Below are 21,740 nucleotides of genomic sequence, written 5' to 3'. Positions count from 1 at the left end.
CCTTCCTTCCTTCCTTCCTTCCTTCCTTCCTTCCTTCCTTCCTTCCTTCCTTTCCTTTCTTTCTCCCTCCCTCCTTCTTCCTTCCTTCCTTCCTTCCTTCCTTCCTTTCTTCCTTCCTTCCTTCCTTCCTCCCTTTCTTTGAGCTTCAGCTAGCAGGATCTTTGTTCAGGCCTTTAAGAACAAATTTAAAGAAATGCTTTTTAATCATCTGTGATGAAAATCTACAAATAAAAATGAAATGGCCCAAGTCAGGAGTGGATGAGAAAAAAAGAAAAACTGAATTTTAGAGGACTAACTTCTTTTTTTTTCTCTCTCTCTTTAATCTTCCCCTAGCTGACTCATCCCGAGACTTAGTTTCTACATTTGGAAGATGAGATCACTAACGTCTTCTTGATGCTCTTGCAAAGGCCAAGAGAGATAAAACACACATCAATCCCTTGTAGAAATTCCAAAGCCTGACCTGCTAGCAGGTTTTCCTGAGAGTCCTTGGACCTCAGGGTTCTACCTGGATGATGCAGTGATGACGAATGAAGTATTTTTCCTCCCCGAGAGGCCTGTGTGTCAAAGCCCTCCTGAAAGGCTGCTGGAAACTTTGATGGCGTTCCTTTACTGCCTGGAGTGTTGGCACTAGGAGTTTAGGAATTTAGGTCACCATAAATCCAACCTGATTGTCTTCACTCAGAGAATATTGGGATAATGGGATTATTTGCTCATTTTCTGAAATGTGCTGGATCAAACAATGTAAAAAAAATAAATAAAAGGCTGCTTGAACCTTTCAAAAACATGTGCAAGTGAAAAGCAGCCTGACAGACGCCCTCAACTGACTGACATTTCAGCAAACTGACATTTCATCCTCTTCCCTCAGTCGCTGTCGGAGATCTTGCCTCATCATAGAGATCATAGTATTAATCATAAAAATAGCGCAGGGATACACTGGGATCCAAGATGGAAGTCCTAATGTCCTGGGGTGTGAAAAAAAAATCTGCTCCATTATCCAACCTCATCAGCTAAGCCTCAAGTCCCAGAGCTCAGACTGCCCTGGAGAATTCCAGAGTTTTGTGCTGTTCAGGCAGGGGATGGAGAAGCCGCAGGAGGCAGGACAGGGCCTCGGAGAGACGTAATCCTAAAGGGAGCTGCTCTGGTTTTGCTCTTTCGTCCGCCTGGGAGTCTCCCCCGGCCTGGTCCTCCTGAGACCCTGCAGAATCGGCCGCCTGCCTCCCCCGACTCTCCGCCTCTGCCCCTCTGCCGTCAAGTTCCTGCTGTCACTGCTCCTCCAAGTCAGCCAACACCTTACATCTGTTTTTCATTTGGCAAACGGAGGGTTGATATAACTTTCTCTTCACTCCTCCTTTGTTGTCTCTCTTTCTTTCTTTCTTTCTTTCTTTCTTTCTTTCTTTCTTTCTTTCTTTCTTTCTTTCTTTCTTTCCTTTCTCTTTCCTCCTTCTCCTCCTCTTTCTTCTTCCTCTTCCTCTTCTTCCTCTTCTCCTCCTCCTCCTTCCTCCTCCTCCCCCTCCTTCCTCCTCCTCCCCCTCCTTCCTCCTCCTCCTCCTCCTCCTCCTTCTTCTCCTCCTCCTTCTTCTCCTTCTTTTTCTCTTCTCCTTCTCCTCCTTCTCCTTCTTCTCTTTCTCCTCCTCCTGCCTCTCCTTCTCCTTCTCTTTCTCCTCCTCCCCCTCCTTCTTCTCTTTCTCCTCCTCCTCCTCCTCCTCCTCCTCCTTCTTCTTCTTCTTCTTCTTCTTCTTCTTCTTCTTCTTCTTCTTCTTCTTCTTCTTCTTCTTCTTCTTCTTCTTCTTCTTCTTCTCCTCCCTCTTCTCCTTCTTCTCCTTCTTTTTCTCTTCTTCTCCTCCTCCTTCTCCTTCTTCTCTTTCTTCTCCTCCTCCTGCCCCTCCTCCTTCTTCTCTTTCTCCTCCTCCTCCTTCTTTTTCTTCTACTTCTCTTCCTCCTCCTACTCCTCTTCCACCACCACCACCTCCTCCTCCTCCTCCTCCTCCTCCTTCTCCTTCTCCTCCTCCTCCTTCTCCTCCTCTTCACACCCGGAAATGCTTAAGGCTTGCTTCTGGCTTTATACTCAGGAATCACTCCTGAAAGGGCTCAAGGAACCATATTGGATGCTGGGGGCTGAACTTGGCTTGGCCAAGGCAAGTACCCTATCCACTGCACTGTCTCTTCAATTCACATATTTTACCATTTTTATTCTATAATTTTAATTTAATTGGGATGTTATGAGGGGCTGGAGTGATAGCACAGCGGGTAGGGCATTTTCCTTGCACACAGCCGAACCTGAGTTTGATTCTTCTGCCCCTCTCAGAGAGTCCGGCTAGAGTATCTCACTACCTAGAGTATCTCGCCTGCATGGCAAAGCCTGGCAAGCTCACCATGATGTATTCGATATGCCAAACACAGCAATAAGTCTCACAATGTTACTGGGCCCGTTTGAGCAAATCGATGAACAATGGGAGGACAGTGACAGTGACAGGGATGTTATGAATCAATGAAGATTAATATGGTCATTCAATCACTTTTAACTGCAAGCAATAAAATATCGAGGTGTCCAATTACCACTCGCATATGCCCACCTAGGCTATTTAAGTGTATAAGTAAATATATGTGTTTAGAGACCAGAAATAAACATCATTCTATCTTAGGGGAAGGGAAGGCTGTGCTTTCTAACTTCCCATGCAGATTTCTAGGTCACATAACAAAGCTTAGATCAATATAACGAACATGAGGGTGCTCTATGCACTTCCAGCCTGTAGCCTGAACATTTAACTCTACTTTTCTGCCCACACGGGTTAGACTGTGGAAACTATGGTAGCAGCAGTTTCAAACTTGCAGCCAAGGACAGCATTCTAGATATAAGGTTTGCTCGGGACCATATGGCAACAGGCTGATGATAGCGACATTCCCAGAATCAAAGATCAACCTGGGCCCACCAGCATCACACGGAAGACAGGGCTTAGGGCTCATCCGGAGCCTGGTAGCCCCCAGACTACATTCCATGCTTACTTTTGCTTCTTTCTTGCCCGAGAAAACTTAAAAATCCCCTTAATCCAAAAAAGGCAACAGTAGACAATTTGTTTTCTATTGTTGGTTATGAATAACATATGATGTCGTGTGGCTGCAGTAGTGACTGCGATTTTGAAATTCTGAAATTTTAACAATTAACTCTGGAGGGATTTCTTGCCAAAAGCCACTGGGTTTCGAGATTTGTTCCTGAGTCTCTGGGATCATGGCCATTAAGCAGCTTGATCAGGAGCCAGAGAGGCTGTTCATGGGCAGCAACTTGGGGTCTCGTTGGGACAGGGAGGAAAGGGCCGGCTCCACTCCCATCCCATGAGACCCCGCATGTCTCATCACTGTGGGCCCAAACCTGACTGTCCAATGGCCTCTGGCGGATGGCTGCCACCAAGCCGCCAAGGGGGAGCAGGCAGAGGGACAGCACACTTTCCCCCTGGGGTGGCCTGGCAACAGTAACCTACTGTTGCCTTTTCAGCAGATCTGAGTGTTGGGGTAAAATCCCAAATAATAATGGTGAGTCTGGTGTCAAAATATTGAATGTAATCAAAGTAGAGAGAGAGTAATTTGGAAATCATCTGCCCCCCACACGTAGGGGGAAGGTGTGGGATGGGGTTATACTGGGGTTTTGGGGGGTGGAGAATGGGCACTGGTGAAGGTACGGGTGTTTCATTGTATGACCGAGACTTAAACCCAAAAGCTTTGTAACTGCTCACGGTGATTCAATAAATAAAATTATAAAAAATGAAAAAAAAAAACAAAGTAAGGTGGAGTTCATGCACAATTCAATCAGCCTAATCAGTGGCTGAATAAATAGTAGTACTCCTACATTTTAAAAAAAAAATCCCCTTAATCTCTCTCAGTGCACGGCTCTATCTAGCCTTGCCAGAGGCTGGTAGGGTCTGCCCTGGAGAGCAACCACATAAACTTCTCCTGTTTCTTCACTTTAATCATCTCTGTCCCTTGGTCTGCCCCAGGTGAGGTCAGCGACCTGTCCTTAGGTGATGATAGAATAGTAGATGGAAAAATGTGGGTCTTTGTATGGACACACTGACCATTCATCCTGTCCCATTCACCGCCACACTACCAAGAAAGTATTTTATCATTTAGGTAGGCCTGTGTATATTGAGTTCTCTTGGCTCTGAAGGCTTAGCTTAATTGCTAAGTCATCCTATTCTGTGGCTCCCCAAACAAGTCTAAGGTTAAGTGGCCAGGATAATTTAATAAACCGAATCCCAAACCTGACTTGTAGACTCTGGTTCAGTCAGTCTGAGATAATGTGCAGAAATCTGCTGTTTGTTTTGTTTTGAACTGCTTGATTGTCAAGAGAATGAATCCCTGACCTCGGCCAATTTCCTCTAAATATGTTCTTGACATTCTAATGGTTTCCTCATTTCTCATTCATTTTCTTTGAGTTTCCAGACTCTTCCGGAATCCTCATTTTAAATGCAAATTTTAATGTTATTGTAGTAGACATTTGTTTTGTCTTTCCAAAATGCATTCACCCTGATTAGTTTTGGGGGATGGGGGGCCCACTCATCCTCTAGCCCTTGTCCCTGTGCTTCAGACAAACAAGCCACCCTCACGCTCCCCATTGTTGGAGAGGTGGGTTGGGACCAACTTGGCTATACCCAGCCAGGCCAGTCAGCACTTTGTAGCCTCTTGATTACTGCAGTATTTCCAACAATGCATTTGTTCCTTTCTGGGAACAGAAGCTTCATAAACGTTGCTAGTGAGTTCAGGAGTGGACACGTGACCCAGGTCAATTCCGTGCGAACCTATAACTAAAGAAAAGACCAGCTCATTTTCTCCTGGGATGGTGACCTGCAGCTGGGGTGACCCTCTGACCCCCAGAAAGAACTTCTGAGAATAAAGTCAGCACAATGGAAAAAAAGGAGGAAAAATATTGCAAGATGTCATTTCAAGATTTGAATAACAATAGAATCCCTAGACTTTTCAGCTACAAGCTTTATACTTTTAGGGCAATGAGGGGTTAGAAATTAGAACACACAAGCCATGCTTAGGAGCAACTTGTGTCTCTGTGCTAAGTGGTCACTCCTGGGGAAGCTCAGGGGACCATAGTGGGTGCCAGGGATTAAACCCAGGTTGGCCGCATGCAAGGCAACACCTTACCCATCTCTGGCCTGATGTTCACACTCTTTAAAATTTTTTTAATTTAATTTCTTTTATAAAGTAGTTCACAATATTTGATTACATTTAATATTTGAACACCAGTCCCACCACCATGACATCTCCCCACCACCATATTTTGGGTGTTTCCATCCCAAACCCCAATCCCTGTTCCAAAGCAGAACAGAAATAATTTATTTTGTATTGGTTGCTATGCTGGAGCGATAGCATAGCAGGTAGGGCATTTTCCTTGCACGCTGCCGACCTGGTCAGCCCAGGTTCGATTCCTCCACCCCTCTCCGAGAGCCCGGCAAGCTAACAAGAGTATTTCGCCCGCACGGCAAAGCCTGGCAAGCTACCCGTGACGTATTCAGTATGCCAAACACAGTAACAACAAGTCTCACAATGGAGACGTTACTGGGCCCGCTCGAGCAAATTGATGAACAATGGGAGGACAGTGCAGTGTTTGCTATGAATAAACTGCTAAAAATGCTCCAAAAATCTTTCTTTAGAGGAGAGTGTGTGAAGATTGTTGTATTTCACCCAGGGGCCATTAAGCCCTTCTGTAAGAGATTACTATTATGTTATTAAGGGTTGAGCCTTGTGAACCGTATATATGCATATGTGTGTGTGTGTGTGTGTGTGTGTGTGTGTGTGTGTGTATACTGTCTTCCCATTGTTCATCGATTTGCTCGAGCCGGCCCAGTAACGTCTCCATTGTGAGACTTGTTACTATGTTTAGCATATCGAATACATCATGTAGCTTGCCAGGCTTTGCTGTGAGGGTGAGATACTCTCAGTAGTTTACCGGGCTCTCCAAGAGGGGCGGAGGAATCGAACCTGGTCCGACCAGGTCGCCACGTGCAAGGCAAAGGCCTTACCTACTGTGCTATTGCTCCAGTATATATGCACATATAGATGTATGTGTGTATCTGTAAAAATACACTTCCCTCTCAAGTTGGTTGCATTCTACTTTAAACCCCATCAGATGTGGAGCACTACTCTTGGCGTATGAGTGGTGTGAGGTATGAGATATTGCACGGCCGTGAATGTGGCTGCTTGGTCTGGGGATAGGTTTACTCATAGGTGAGGCTCAGCCCAAGCATGGAGAGTGGCTGTGAGCATGGCGGAGGTTGAGTTCTGGAGGTTTTTGGCTGCCGGATGCCCCAAATGAAACAGCCTGGTGTGAAGTCCCGGTGGCATGGCTATGACAGTATTGTTTTATGTTCTCTTCTGAGACAAGAGAGAAGGACAATGAGTCTCTGGATCGTGGCCATTGGTGACATTATCTCTAATGTTCACGATCTTCAATGGTTGAAGAATGATTCAGAGAAGAATCCTCGCTCTTGAAATATATGAAACTCAAAATTTAGTAAAACTTTATAGTAAAACAAATGCTTACTAAGTAATATTTAATAAGTAATAAATAAGTAATATTTAATGAGTAATAAATACATAATAAAGTTTTACTAAGTATTATTTAATAAGTAATATTTATTTACTTATATAGTAAAATTTTATTGCAACACATTCATTCATTTACATTTGATCTCTCACTGGTTTTGTTGTTGGTTTATTTTGGGGCCACACCTGTCTGTGCTCAGGATTTAGTCCTGGTTCTGGAACTCGGGGCTCACTCCTTGAGGGTTCTGGAGGCCATACATAGTGCCAGGGATCTCACTGGGTAGGCTGAGTCCAAGACAAGTGTCCTATGGACTGTACTATATCTCTCTGAACCCTCTCTCATTGGTTTTGTACTTTAATGGCAGAGTGGAATAGTTATGGAGACCAAATGGTCTTCCAAAATCTAGGTTACTTATATTTCCAGTCTACTAAAAGTTTGTTAGTCCCTGTGGAGTTCATGCCCACTTAAGTCAGCTTAATAAGTGGCTGAATAAATAGCAGTACTCCTACATTTAAAAAAAAAAAGTTTGTTAGTCCCTGTCATAGGGAATGCAGCGTGAATATTCTTTTTTCATCCATATTGGCAGACAAGAGTAACTCTTCTAACCATTCCAACTAAAGAGAATTAAGGGAAGTTGGCAAGTGGGATTCTGGGAAACGCTTTGGTTCCTAATCAAGTAAAAGGAGGGAGTGGCCGGCCCCCTTCCCCTTGTTCCTGCCCTCAACAAATAGTTGATACTTGGCCCTGGGGATCGCAACTTTTTTGTCAGTGATGAAACAAATCTGAGGCTGACAGGATTTCCATCTGATATTTTACTTGTTGGTCAAAGATAATAGAGTCTCTAGGATTGGAACTGAATTAAAGCAGCCTTTAGTTTTTCTCAATGTAGTCTCACAAAGGATGGGTTGCTGCTGCTTCTGAGTGATTCCAAGCTCAGCATCGACAAGTGCATCTGTGAGACAAGGATGTTTTCTCTGACCTCCAAAGACAATTCGGGCACACCGCTTTGTGTAAGTGCTGTCATGTTAACGTTTGACTTACAACGGTCAGTGGTTTGCTTTATAGAACTCTCAAAAACCGAATGCCCTGCCACGGAGGCAGAGCGGGATGGGGGGATGGGGGGTGGGAGGGATACTGGGATCAGTGGTGGTGGAAAATGGGCACTGGTGGAGGGATGGGTACTCGAACATTGTATAATTGAAACCTAAGCACAAAAATTTGTAAGTCTACAACTGTACCTCATGGTGTTTCATTAATAAAAATTTTTTTAAAAAAAGAAAGCTCCTAAAATTAATACTTTTGAAAGAGAACCTTTTTTCCCCTTCAATTTTACAAAAGATGTTTTATTTCCATACTACAGAGATTAATGCCATCCATCCCCTGGCCAACAAATCAGAAACAGAAAGCCATACTACACTCTTCCTATTATCCCCTATGTCTGCTGAATGATCTAATTGTATAGATTTCTTTCTCTGAAACATATTTCACAAGTGCAAAGTTCTCCTTTCTCTCTGCTGCTGCTCTCATTCTAAGAACCCATTGAGTTTTACTTATATTTGTAAAGTTGCCTCTTAAATTGTCCTTCTGGAAGGAGTGTGCTCCTTTTCCAAATTCCACTCTCAGTCCCAGTTAGAGTGATCTTTATAAAATAAAAATATTGAGTATGAGGTAGGAAGAGAAGGTCCTGTCCTCATATATACACACAATGAAGCTCACCTTTTATATCCCATACTTCTAAACACTCACTGCCCGAAGATGCCATCACTCTTTCATTAGTAACCATCATAAAATTTTTACTCAGAAGGCAGCTGGTAATACCAGGAATTTTGCTCCATGGCTTGGAGGCCAGCCACACATACTAGGGGAAAAGGCATCTCAGATAGAGAAGGGAGCACCAAATAAAGGGTGTTGAGAGGATCCTCCAAGGATGGGAGAAGCATGCTGAAAGTAGACTAGAGACCAAACATGATTGCCACTCAATGCCTCTTTTGAAAACCACAACACCCCAAAGGAGAGAGAGAACAGAGGGGAATGCCCTGCCACAGAGTCAGGGTGGGATGGGGGGAGTGGGGGGGTGAGAGGGATACTGGGATTTGTGGTGGTGGGAAATGGGCACTGGTGGAGGGATGGGTATTTGATCAATGTATAATTGAAACCCTAGCACAATATTTGTAAGTCTACAACTATACCTCATGGTGTCTCACTAATAAAAATTAAAACAAAAAACAAAAAACTTTACACATAATGGGAAAAAAAGGAGGCAGCTGGAATAGAGAAGGGATCACTAAGAAAATGATGACTGGAGGAATTGGTTGGAATGGGAGATGTGTGCAGAAAGTAGATAAAAGACCAAACATGAGAACCTCTCAGTGTCTGTATTGCAAACCATAATGCCCAAAAGTAGAGAGAGATTATGGGGAATCATGTCTGCCATAGAGGCAGGGTGAGGGTGTGAAAGGGGGGTATACCGGGGAGATTGGTGGTGGGAAATGTGCACTGGTGGAGGGATGGGTGTTTGATCATGGTGTGATTGTAACCCAGACATGAAAGCTTGTGACTATCTCACGGTGATTCAATCACAATCATGATCACGACCATCCTGTTATTCATCGATTGCCTCGAGCAGGCCCCAATAACGTCTCCTTCATTCTAGCCCTGAGATTTTTTAAAAAGTGCCATATTCAAGGCTCTTTCAGAGTTAGGAGAATGAGACCCATCATTGTTACTGGTATTTGGCATATTGGGTACGCCACGGGGAGTTTGCCAGACTCTGCCGTGTGGGCAGGTTACATTCTGTAGCCTGCCAGTTTGTCCAGTTTGGTGATTCAATAAAATTAACATATGCCTCAAAGACCTGGGCCCTACGCAAACAGGATGAGAACGCTATTCAGGTCTCCCAAAGAAGAATTGAAAGAGCTATGCTTGGAATATCACGTTTCACTCAAATGAGAGAAAGAATCCGGAGTTCCGACATCCATCAACGATCAAGAATCAGGGACGCTGTCTCGTTTGCCAAGGTGTCAAAAATCAGATGGGGAGAAGCACAAGGACTTAACACAGAAAACCAGCAGCTTGGAGCAGAAAAGCGAATGGACTATGTGTTAAACCGCGCCATCATGCCTGCCCAGAGGGGAAAGGGTGTTGCCCCCTTCGCCCTCTCCTCCCTGGAAAGAAAGATGGCGGCCGCACGGGAGCCTTGTGGACAGCAGGTTTGAGTCGGGGGTCGGGGACAGCAGGGACCTCATGGGAAGGGGGGCGTTCCGGTCCGTCCTTCACGCCCTACCGAGGTCACCAGTTGCCCCCCACAAGCGGCTCTCCGGCACGGCCACGACTCCAGAGCACAGAAACCAATCTCTTAACTATCTAACTTTTAATAGAAATATTTCCAGGGTTAATAAGTAAAATAGCAGAAATCCAAAACCGCGCGGCCGCTATCGCGGCTGCGCGACATCATTTTATTCTTAAACCCAGCTGTAGAAAGCAAATCATTTCACAATGCTTTTTCAGCATGTCTGATTTGGGTGGGGGGGGGGGTCGTAAACTCTAAATAATAATGGTGCATCTTCTATAGAAACATTGAATCTAGTCAAAGTAGATAGAGTGTTAACTAGAACTCATCTGCCTCACAGGAATTGGGAGGGGTGGGAGGTGGGGTTCTATTGGGGTTCGGGGTAAAAAATAAGTATTGGTAAACGGAAATGTGTTGGATATCTACATGACTGAGACCTAAACCTGAAAGCTCTGTAACTTTTCCCACAGTGATTCAATAAATAAATAAATTATAAAAAAAATCAGATGGGCTGGTCACGTAATGAGATTTAAAGACGACCGCTGGACTAGAGCTGTTACTGACTGGATTCCACAGGATGTCAAAAGACCGCGTGGCTGCCCACCTATCAGATGGTCAGACTTCTTCATCAAGATCATGAACAATCGGTTTGGGGCTCTTCATGTTCTTAGAGCGAACAGACGCCACTGGGCTACACTCGCACGCGACAGGGACAAATGGAGACGTTACTGGCGCCCGCTCGAGCAAATCGACGATTAATGGGAAGTCAAGTGATCAAGTGATCAATAAAATTAAAAATAATTAAAAAAATCAGTGGGAACATAGAGTTCTAAGGTCGAATGGCCTTACAGATGTGTTTATGCCATTCTCTTCTCGTTATTGCTGAGTCTGGGGTCACCAACTTGACTTGGATTGCATCAGGGGTTGTACACTTGATGGCTGGGATGCCAGGGAGAGCAGTGTCACCATTGGAAGCAGTGTCAGGGATGGATCTTGCAGTCTCAAAGCAGGTGTGGTACCATGGAGTTCCAATCCTTGATGGTCACTGTTTACTGTTCTCTTTTTCACTTGGCTATTTGATCTTTAGACCGGCTGCTCTTATCTGTCAACTTGGATAGTCCCGAGGGGCTTGGGGGAAGCATGAGCTTTCAGGATCCCCCTTCATTGTCAGCTAAGACTTGCATCTGTCTGCTAGAACACTGAATGCTGTAACAAATCCTCATGAACAACTTTGTAAGCCGGGAGGGACATCCTGCTGACACACAGGGGCAATTCTTGGCTCTGGGCTCAGAGGGACCATGGGTGGTGCCAGGGATCCAACCTGGGTTAGCATGTATGCAAGGCAAGCACCTTAACCCCTGGACTAACTCTCTGGTGCCTTTTGACTTTGTGTTTCTTACCAGATTTCCATCGTTTCTGAATTGGAGGTTGTCCCGTCCTTCTCTGGCCCTGGAAGCCAGGGAGAGCTCCTGTTCTATGTGTTGTTCCTGTCCTTTCAACAACCTGCACACTGACCCTTCTGTTAGTCCCGCCCCCCTGATGCCCTGTCTTTGATGTTTTCAAAACAATCTCAGGGCCAGAGAGATAGCACAGCCGGAAGAACATTGGCCTTGCACATGATTGACCCGGGTTGAATCCCTGGCATCCCACATGGTCCCCTGAGCACTGCCAGGAGTAATTCCTGAGTGCAGAGCCAGGAGTAACACCTGAGCATCACCCGTTACCCTGAAAAAAAAAATAAAAATGATCTCAGGGACTATTCCTGGAAGTTGCCACACTCCCAATTTCACTGCAATTCCCTTGCTGTCTTCCCTACAAGTTCATGCTTATTCATTCAGTCCTGTAAGAAAGGAAAAAACAAAAACAAAAAACATTCCATTTAGGTGAAATACCACACCCATACCTTGATATTGGGCATCACACACATTTATTGATCAAAATGTTACACATGGAAGTTCTTAAAAAGTCTTCGTTCCTATACAATATAGAACACAATCAAAAGTCACAGTGTCCCAGAGAGAACTGAGCAAACAATGAGCTGCTGTTTCAGAGTTTTGAACCAGAGGCAGGAGGGTGCCTCTGAAATAAAGACTCACCCCACCCCCCAACAGAGAAGGAAATGACTCTTAGGAACCCCGGCATGACATGACACTGGAACACGGGGCAAGTTTCAGTCGAATGTGTGCTTTCTGTACACCAAACGCGCGTGATCATCCTCTGATCTCACCCCAGACGTCAGAGGCGCGAATCCAGAGAGGGTGGGAGGGGGCAGGAAAAGTCAAACCACAGCGCCTGCGGAGGACAACTGCCAGGAGCCACGGAGGGCCAGAAGGGACACTAGAGACCAGGCATTTCTCACCCTGCTTCCAAGGGAAGGAAGTGACCCGGGTCACCCGGCCAGTGTGGGAGACCAGAGCCTGAGAGATTAGGCTTCGCAGCTGGGGCTCGGGGAGAATTAAGTTACTTTCTCTACTATATACTGTCACTGTCACTGTCCTCCCGTTGTTCATTGATTTGCTCGAGCGGGCCCAGTAACGTCTCCATTGGAGATTTTGTTGTTACTGTGTTTGGCATATCGAATACATCACGGGTGGCTTGCCAGGCTCTGCCGTGCGGGTGAGATACTCTCGGCAGCTTGCCGGGCTCTCTGAGAGGGGCGGAGGAATCGAACTTGGGTCGGCCATGTTGGCTGAGTGCAAGGCAAACGCCCTACCACTGTGCTATCGCTCCAGTCTCTACTATATACATATACATTTATTTTTTCATATATATATATATATTGCTTTTGGGGTCATACCCGGCGATGCACAGGGGTTCCTCCTGGCTCTGCACTAAGGAGTTCCTCCTGGCAGTGCTTGGAGGACCATATGGGATGCTGGGAATCGAACCCGGGTCCGCCGTGTGCAAGGCAAACGCCCTACCCGCTGTGCTATCGCTCCAGCCCCTTATTTCCTTTTTCAGTCCCGGTGAAATTACAAAGTTAGTCACGGTTATGTTTCAGGCAGACAACGTTCCATCAATCCCTTTATCACCCGACCACTCCCATCCAACCAATTTGCCTCCCTCCCCCCAGTCTAAGAGATGCTCTTTCTGTTTTCCACGGGTGTGTTTTTGCACGGTGGCTTACAGCACTGCTGCCGGGACTGCTTCATACGTATCACTTCACCACTCTCCTCAGCACCGCCTCCTTCCCGCTACTTAACGTTTCTCTCCACCACAGAGGTTGCTCCCTCCCGATCTCTACTAGTCTTTCAGAAGTTTTTCTTTTGTACTCAGGAATTACCCCTGTCCCTGCTCAAGCAACCATATGGGATGCTGAGAATCGAACCAACACCACCCGGGTTGGCCGCATGCAAGGCAAACACCCTACCCGCTGTGCTATAGCTCCAGCCCTACTTTTCGGTTTTTAAAAGTTTGTTTTGGGGCCAACACCTGGCAATGCTCAGGGGTTTCACTTGGCTCAGCACTCAGAAATCACTCCTCCTGGGCCTTGGGGAACCAAGAGAGGGTGTTGGAGATCGAACCCGGGCTGGCCGTGTTCAAGGCCAACACCTCACCCGCTGGACTATCTCTCCAGCTCCTTTATGAGTGATGGCCAGTATACTCAGCAACCCCACCCTCCACCGCCCCATCCTCACGCCCCCCCGTCTTGCAAGGTTTGGGAGGCAACCAGAAAAACAAAACCAAAGGTTTCACGTGGGGCTGGAACTGGAGTAAGAAAAATCAAAGTCTCCCTTGGGGATACAAGGAAAGCCAAACACTTATTTATTCTCCAGAGAGACTGTGAGAACTCTGAGCCAGTAACCAAGAGCGACTGGGGTCTGGGGGTGAACTGGACACACTCGCGGCGGTGGGGGCTGGCAAGAGTCTCTCACCACCGGGGGTGGGGGAAGGGGGCTGAGCTGTGGTCTCAGTGCTGACCGCCCCCTCTTGCCCCTTCCCCCCATCCCCCAAGCAGGCTGTGTTTCTCCCCCTGGGCGCAAGGCAGCTGGCCTTCTGCTGCTCTGGCCAGAGGCAGAGCCCCTTGCTGCAAACTTGGCCTGGCCCCAGGACTCGTCACCAAAATAGCTCTTGCAGAAAGGGAAAAATCAACAAGGCAGCGCGCTGGACTCCGAAAAGAAAAATGTTCTCAATCCCCAAAGACAGAGCTTGCTTCCACATTGGTAAATCTCTTGTGCTTTGAATTCCACCCTCCACCTCTGGGCCGCTTCTGTGTGATTGGAGAAGTTTGGGGGCTTATGACTCGAGCATCAGGCATTAGCAATGCCTTGAATCCCATCACCAGTAGGGAATGATGAACGCGGGGTGAATTCATGAAACCTCACTGGGGTGCTGCTATTTTATCCTTAGTGGAAATAACTAGAGCAACCATCAAGTCTCTCATCTCTACGCACTTCCCCCCCCACACACACCCCGTCTTTTCTAGCACAATCCATCTGCCTTCCAGGTAAGTGCTGTGAGCATTCACAGAGAACCTTGCTAAAGTCTTTGTTTGGGACCACCGCCAAATGCACCTGAGCTAGGTTCTGATCTGGAGGGCTCATTAAGACCCCCAGGGTTAAAACAAGCATTGAAACCAACTCTCTGCTTCTCACATAAGTTATAAACGCACTAGACTGAAGGCATTTGGAGGAATACATTAAAGTGACCAGGACACTAGGTGTTAGAGAAACCCCGTTGTCTTAAATACAAAGAACTGCTTCCGTGTTTGCATCCACAAGAAAATGGAACAACTAGCTGGTTAGAAGAGAAATGGTCTGCTTTCCTCCTTTAAAAAAAAGTTCTACAAATTCTACTTGAAGGAACACTCTCAGCCCCACCAAAAAAAAAAAAAAAAAAAAAAGGACATTTTAGTCTTTTAGTTAAAAACTGGGCTGGAGCCATAGCACAATGGGCAATGGGTAGGGTGTTTGCCTTGACACGACGGACCCAGGTTTGATTCCTCTGTTCCTCTCAGAGAGCCCAGCAAGCTACCAAGAGTATCCTGCCTGCACAGCAGAGCCTGGGAAGCTCCCCGTGGCATGTTCAATATGCCAAAAAACAGTAACAACAAGTCTCACAATGGAGATGTTACTGGTGCCCACTGAAGCAAATCGAACAACGGGAGGACAGTGACAGTGATTATTATTATTATTATTATTATTAGACCTCCCCGGTGATGTTCAGGGCTGACTCCTGGCTCTGTGCTCAGGGATCACTCCTGGCAGTGAGTGCTCAGGGAACCAAATGGGGTGCCGGGAATTGAACCCAGATCAGCTGCATACAAAGCCAGTACCCTCCCCGCTGTGCTATTGCTCTGGCATAAGGCCAATGATTTTACATGCTGGCTCTTAAACAGCGGCTGTCAGATGTGGAGGAAAGAGCACCTTACATGACTGGGATACCGAGTACGGGGGTTGGTTTGTTTTAGATGCTGTTCCAGCCTCAGCTGCTACTCATCAAAGGGCTTTGCACATGCTGGTCACATGCTCTTGCTAACGCGCCTTCCTCTGAATTATTTTTCCTCTTTTTTTAAAAAAATTTTTTTGGGTCACATCTGGCGATGCTCAGGGCTTTGCATTCAGGGGTTACTCCTGGCGGTGCTCAGGGGACCATATGGGATGCTGGGGATCGAACCCAGGTTGGCTGCGTGCAAGGCAAACGCCCTCCCCACTGTACTATCGCTCTGGCCCCTTGAATTATTTTTTGCTTTTTTTGGGGGGGGGATCACACCAAGCGATGCTCAGGGGCAACTCCTGGCTCTTCACTCAAGAGTTACTCCTGACAGTGCTCAGGGGACCATATGGGATGCTGGGGATCGAACCCAGGTTGGCTGCTTGCAAGGCAAACGCCCTCCCCGCTGTACTATCGCTCCAGCCTCCCCCTTGAATTATTTTTTTTAAGCTGTCATTTTCTTAAAAGCACGTGAATCATTTTATTTATGTACTTATTTTTTTTAACTTTTTAATTAATTTTTTATTTTAATTTTTCTTTTTTTATTGAATCACTGTAGATAGACCCTTACTTACAAAACTGTTCCTGAATAGATTTCAGTCATACAGTGTTCCAACACCCATCCCTCCACCAATGTACACTTCTGTGTCCCCAGGTGCCCTCCTCCTATGCTACCCCCTCCCCCAGCCTGCCTCTATGGTAGGCGCTGTTTGGCTCATACCAGGTGGTGCTCAGGGATCACTCCTGGGGATAAGGGGAACCATATGTGGTCCTGGGTATTGAACCCTACTTGGCAAGACAAACACTTTAACCCCTGTACTGTCTCTCTGATCCTTAAGCCTCTTCTTAACCTGTAAAATGATTTCGCCTACCTGAATGAGGAACTGATGAAAAGGTTTTATCTCTAACCTTATCCGATAGATAACCACTCTACTCTTATTTGTCATAAACAAATCTGTCACTAGATATACTACTTTTTAAAAAAAATTTATTAGTGAAGCACCATGAGGTACAGTTGTAGACTTACAAATTTCTGTGCTTGGGTTTCGATTATACAATGATCCAATACCCATCCCTCCACCAGTGCCCATTTCCCACCACCATGGATCCCAGTATCCCTCCCACCCCCATCCCCCCCATCCCACCCTGCCTCTGTGGCAGGGCATTCCCTTTTGTTCTCTCTCTCCTCTTGGGTGTTGTGGTCTGCAAAAGAGACACTGAGTGGCAATCATGTTCAGTCCATAGTCTACTTTCAACATGCATCTCCCCTCCTGGGAGGATCCTCCAAACACCCTTTATTTGGTGCTCCCTTCTCTGTCTGAGTTGCCCTTTCCCCTAGAATGCCCAGCTGCCTCTAAGCCATGGAGTAATCCTCCTGGTACTGATCTCGGCTATTCTTGGGTATTAATCTCCTATTTTGTTACTTTAACTAGACATACTACTTTTCAGTTCCGAATTTGCTCCCACTGTCAAATTGGGGGGGAAAATATCTTCTTTAATATCATTCTTCTTTTCATAGGCTATTATTCTCTCAGCCTCTGGTCTCTCTTCTTAATGCGTCTTTATAGAAAAGTGAGAGTTTCGTGCTCAGGAATACCATACTTCCCTTTGTGCTCCTCAAATAACTTCCGGAGTTCTTTCAGATAGGTCCGGTGCAGCTCATCAATCTGCTCTTGGCTGGGATTCTGCGTCTGCTGAACAGGGATGGGACGGCCAACTGCAGAGAGGAGAATGACACAGAGGTGAGAAACCCAGACACCCTTAGACCACCGGGCTTCGCCAATCCGAGTGCGGCATGCCTGCTGGCTCCACCCCCTCTTTCATCTCATTGGCTGCTGGAAGTGGTCCCACCCTCCCATCCCATCCCATCCCATCTCATCCCCAATAAAGGTCGTCCCTTTCCCCAAGACTTCGGACTGTCAGTGCCTGGGGGCTGGGGGGTTGGGGGGTTGGGGGGGGTTGGACTCGGCTTCATTAAACGCTCTACTGTGTGGACTTGCAGCTGGGGGTAAGGGGACATCGCTGAGCCGGCACCGTCACCCCATCTCCCTCTGGTACAGGGGGGCTGCCAGCCCACAGCACCCTATTATGACAGCCCTCAGGGAAATCTGGACTCCTAAGACACACTCTCCACTCCTCCTCCTTAAAAAAAAATGCATGTATGTTTACACTTTAAACTTAAAAATAGGTAAATAAATATCATCTCAGTCATGAGAATCTACTGTTTATAATGATAACAAAACCAGCTGGAAATCTCAATAGAACAATTATGCAATCAACTGTGAACTCCTAGGGAGCAATGTGTTAAAAACATGAAAATAATAAGGAAGAAAGGGAAAGAAACAATAAGGAAAATAATAAAAATAATAAGGAGGAAAGGGAAATAAAATAAATAAAATATTAAGGAAAATAGTAAAAAGGATAAGGAAGAAAGGGAAATTATAAAATAATAAGGAAAACAAGAAAATAAGGAAGGGAAATAAATTAAAAATTAAACAGAAAAGGAGAATGTATGAACGTGTGTGTACGTAGATGTTTGTGGGGAGGAGAAAAGTAAGTTATAAAGTAACACAGCCTGACTCCATTTATTTTTTAAAAAATGTTTCTATTCCTAGTTACTTTATAAGCTTCTAGTATATTAAAAATTATCTGGAAAGACTGATTAACTGTTACTTCTAAGGGAAGGACATGACAATGGGAGAATTTTCCAGTTATAGTGAAAACGCATTTGTGGTTTGCCTTGTAACGAGACATTTGAAAAAATGAATTTTAAAAACCTACATTTTTTGGATTCGAGAGGTCAAGCGTCATCTATGTGAAGCACGTGCTCTACCCTTCAGCTACATCTCTGGTCTGCCTCTATACACAGTTAAATGAGTGCCTCACAAATAACTTTTACCTTACTTACCCCAGATAGAAACTCATGAAAATACAGAAACCGGTAAGAAAAATACAGAAACGGAGGCACTAGTTCAACTGGGTTCTCTCTGTTACCAACTGCGCCCTCTGCTGGTCTGATGCTGGTACTGACAACGAGAGATGAAACTAAAGGATTGTCAAAGGTTCTCCGTCACTGTCACTGTCCTCCCATTGTTCATCGATTTGCTCCAGCGGGCCCAGTAACATTGTGAGACTTGTTACTGTGTTTGGCATATCGAGTCACGGGTAGCTTTCCAGGCTTTGCCGTAAGGGCGAGATACTCTCAGTAGCTTTGAGGTCAAGAGGGGCTGTAGGTAACAGAACGGAACTCACAGAAGTGGAGAAATCCTCTGGATTACTCGGAGTGTCCCTGCAAAACATCCAACTCTTCCATTCATGTCAGTAACAGAAAGTGTCAAGAGAAAACCAAGCAAAATGTTAAGTCAAAGAGGAAGAGACAAATCACAGCAGAGTGGAGTAGGGGGCAGGGAGGAGGGAGTTATACCCACATATAACACATACCCACATAGCAAATATACTGAGCTGGTGTGTACGCATGCTCAGAGTTGACGACACATGTATACAGACTTCTATGCACACATACAGATCCTAGACATAGATTAGATCATACAGACATACATGCACACATATATCTATGTCACCATTATTCTGGAATTGCAAAACTTTTAACCAGATAAAAATCTCAAGAAATTAGTGCATATTTGTTTTTTTTTCTCAGAGTTGAGATGTGACCATTCTTCCCGAAGCATTATACAGATTCTATGCAGTTCCTATAACAATACCTATGACATTTTCCAAAGAAATCGATCAAATACTCCTGAAACTCACATGGCACAACAAACCCTCACGAATAGTTAAAGTCACCCTTGGGGAAAAGAAGATGGGAGGTATTACTTTCCCCGACTTCAAACTGTACTACAAGGCAATAATAATGAAAACAGTATGGTACCGAAATACAGACAGACCCACCGATGAATGGAACAGAGTCAAATACCCTGGCACGGACCCTCAAATATATAATCACTTAATCTTTGATAAAGGAGCAAGAAATATTAAGTGGAGCAAGGAAAGCCTCTTCAACCAGGGGTGCCAGAAAAACTGGGCAGCTACATGAAAAAAAAAAATGAACTCAGACTTTTTCTAATGACGGACACAAAAGTCGGATCAAAAAAGGATGTGGGGCTGGAGCAATAGCACAGTGGGTAGGGTTCTGATGCTGGTTCCCAGAATCCCATATGGTTCATTGACCACCGCCAGGGGTAATTCCTGAGTGCAGAGCCAGGAGGAACCCCTGTGCATTGTCAGGTGTGACCCAAAAAGCAAAATAAATAAGTAAATGGTCATGGTTATGGTACTCCCGTTGTTCATCGATTTGCTTGAGCAGGCCCAGTAATGTCTCCATCATGAGACTTGTTGTTACTGTGTTTGGCATATCGAGTATGTCACGGGTAGCTTGCCAGGCTCTGCCGTGCGAATAAATAAATAAATAAATAAAAGATGTGACCATCATACATCATAGTGTTTAATGATTCAATATAAGGTTCTGGACAAACCCAGAGTTTTGTGACTGTAACTAGGAAGGAGAGGAATGGAATGGAATGGGAGGGAATGGAATGGGAGGGAATGGAATGGGATGGAATTGGTAGATGCTGTGGTACCAACAGCACAAGGCGAAGTCAGGTGAGCTCGCCAGCAACTACACTGAGCTGGTGAGGAACCGCTTCTCAGGCCTGCATTGTCCCAGGGAAAGGATGAAAGCAGAACCGTAAGATGCCAATACAACCTTCCATCTCTGGGCTGCGAGATTGCAGAAGCCAAAAGCAAGAAATTCACGTGCAACAGAGAAACCTCCTTGTCAACCAAAATGGTGGTTTTACTAGAGAAAGCTTCTGTTTTCTTGGTGAAACTATTCCAAAGAGAGAGGTCAGGTGCCACTGCTTGGGACGGGAGCAGGCAAGTTATGAAAAGATACAGCAGTCTGAGACAAGGAAGTGGATGGATCACACCTTCCTTTACCTAGAATGCAGGACTTCTCAGCAGTCTTTATCTTCTATGAGCTTCCCTATAGCTCACTTCAATCTGGCTCTTTTGTTGTTGTTCATGTTTAATTAGAGTGCAGATATAACTATTGAGACCTCAGGCATGCTGATACCTGCTGAATTTGTCATCTGATTTCTACCCTTTAGAGCCAAAGACAAAGAATCACTTTTCCTTAATGATGTGCACAGAAGCCAAATGCTGAGAGTTCCTATCCAGAGAAGTCGAAAATAAAGTTCTTTGACCTCATTCCCCTTCCTTTGTTGTTTTTGTTATTGCAATGACTGGGGCGTGCCAGGTCACACACCATTAGTTGTGGTGCTCACAGGGGTCACGGACTTGGTAGCTCTGCCCACATGTGTGCTCGCATGGGTCAGGGCCTTCGATTGCAGTTCACTGGAGACCCTATTGTGGAGCAGGGGGGACCCCAAAAAAGGCAGCACTGTTGGGATTGCACTTGAGTAAGTACCAGGGATCAAACTCCTGCCCTCATGCTTATAAGGCAGGCAAGGTACCACTGAGGTAGCCCCAAACCCCTAGGGAAAAAAGATTTAAACCAGTCTTGCATTCATTTATTACTAATTGAATTAGAGCATAAGCAGATTTCTCAAATGTGACTTAGGGATAAAGACAAAAGTGATAAAACAAAGCTGACTAATCTGAGAAGGGTCCCCAGAGTCCAGAAAATCAGAATTCTCTCTCTCTCTCTCTCTCTCTCTGTCTCTCTCCTTTTCTTTCTTCCTTTCTTTTTCCCTCTCTCTTTCCTCTTACCACAAGGACATTTTTTTATTATGAAGGAGAATAAAACTGGTTTCATCATCAAAGAATGGGTTTAGCTGCACACCACAGCATAGCGCTCTCTCTCTCTCTCTCTCTCTCTCTCTCTCTCTCTCTAAGATTTGTTTCATTTTTGCTAGAGGGCTACAACCAGCAGGGGGGGGGGGCGGGTGTTGGGGATAGGACTCAGGCTTCCTGCCTGCACAGAGTGAACTACAGAACACTTAAGTGTCTCTTGGTCCAGGGTATTTAATGACTAAATATAATGAACTTTTGTCCTGAGATTGTTTTGAACGACTTAATGTTCATTTCCTTTCTGATTTTTTTATTAAGATTATTAAAATATTAAAAGAAAAAAAATAATCAAGTTTGAGATCAGAGAGCAAGTTCAACAGACTGAGCATATGCTTTACATATGGGAGGTTGGGGTTCAATATCTGACACCAAAGGGTCCCCTAAGCATTGCTAGGAGTTGCCCCTGAGCACAGAGCTGGGAGTTGTCCCTGAGCACTGCTCGGTATGGTCCAAAAACCAAACCAAAGCAAAAGAATCCAAGACTTAATGAAAAATGATACAATCTGTACTTGTCCTGCCCTCCCTGCCACTGTCACTGTCCTCCCGTTGTTCACTGATTTGCTCGAGCGGGCCCAGTAACGTCACCATTGTGAGACTTATTGTTACCGTGTTTGGCATATTGAATATGTCACGGGTAGCTTG

The 21,740-nt window shown here is 45.4% G+C and overlaps 1 protein-coding gene and 1 non-coding gene across 2 annotated transcripts in view; one reads left to right on the top strand and one right to left on the bottom strand.

Annotated features, from left to right (window-relative positions):
• Positions 1–593: 593 nt before the first annotated feature.
• Positions 594–742, top strand: LOC130021213 (small nucleolar RNA SNORA79). The gene has a single exon (XR_008792112.1). It is a non-coding gene; the product is annotated as a small nucleolar RNA SNORA79 (small nucleolar RNA).
• A 16,033-nt stretch (positions 743–16,775) lies between these two features.
• MOGAT1 (monoacylglycerol O-acyltransferase 1) overlaps positions 16,776–21,740 on the bottom strand; it is a 38,024-nt gene continuing 33,059 nt past the window's right edge. Inside the window, exon 6 of the mRNA XM_056111945.1 lies at positions 16,776–16,986. Within this exon, the coding sequence (XP_055967920.1) occupies positions 16,832–16,986 (155 nt within the window). The 3' untranslated portion in view covers positions 16,776–16,831. The remainder of the gene's footprint in view (positions 16,987–21,740) is intronic.

Source organism: Sorex fumeus, unplaced genomic scaffold, assembly GCF_029834395.1.
Source record: "Sorex fumeus unplaced genomic scaffold, SorFum_2.1 ptg000014l, whole genome shotgun sequence".
Lineage (NCBI taxonomy): Eukaryota > Metazoa > Chordata > Mammalia > Eulipotyphla > Soricidae > Sorex > Sorex fumeus.
This window is presented reverse-complemented; position numbering and strand designations above follow the sequence as displayed.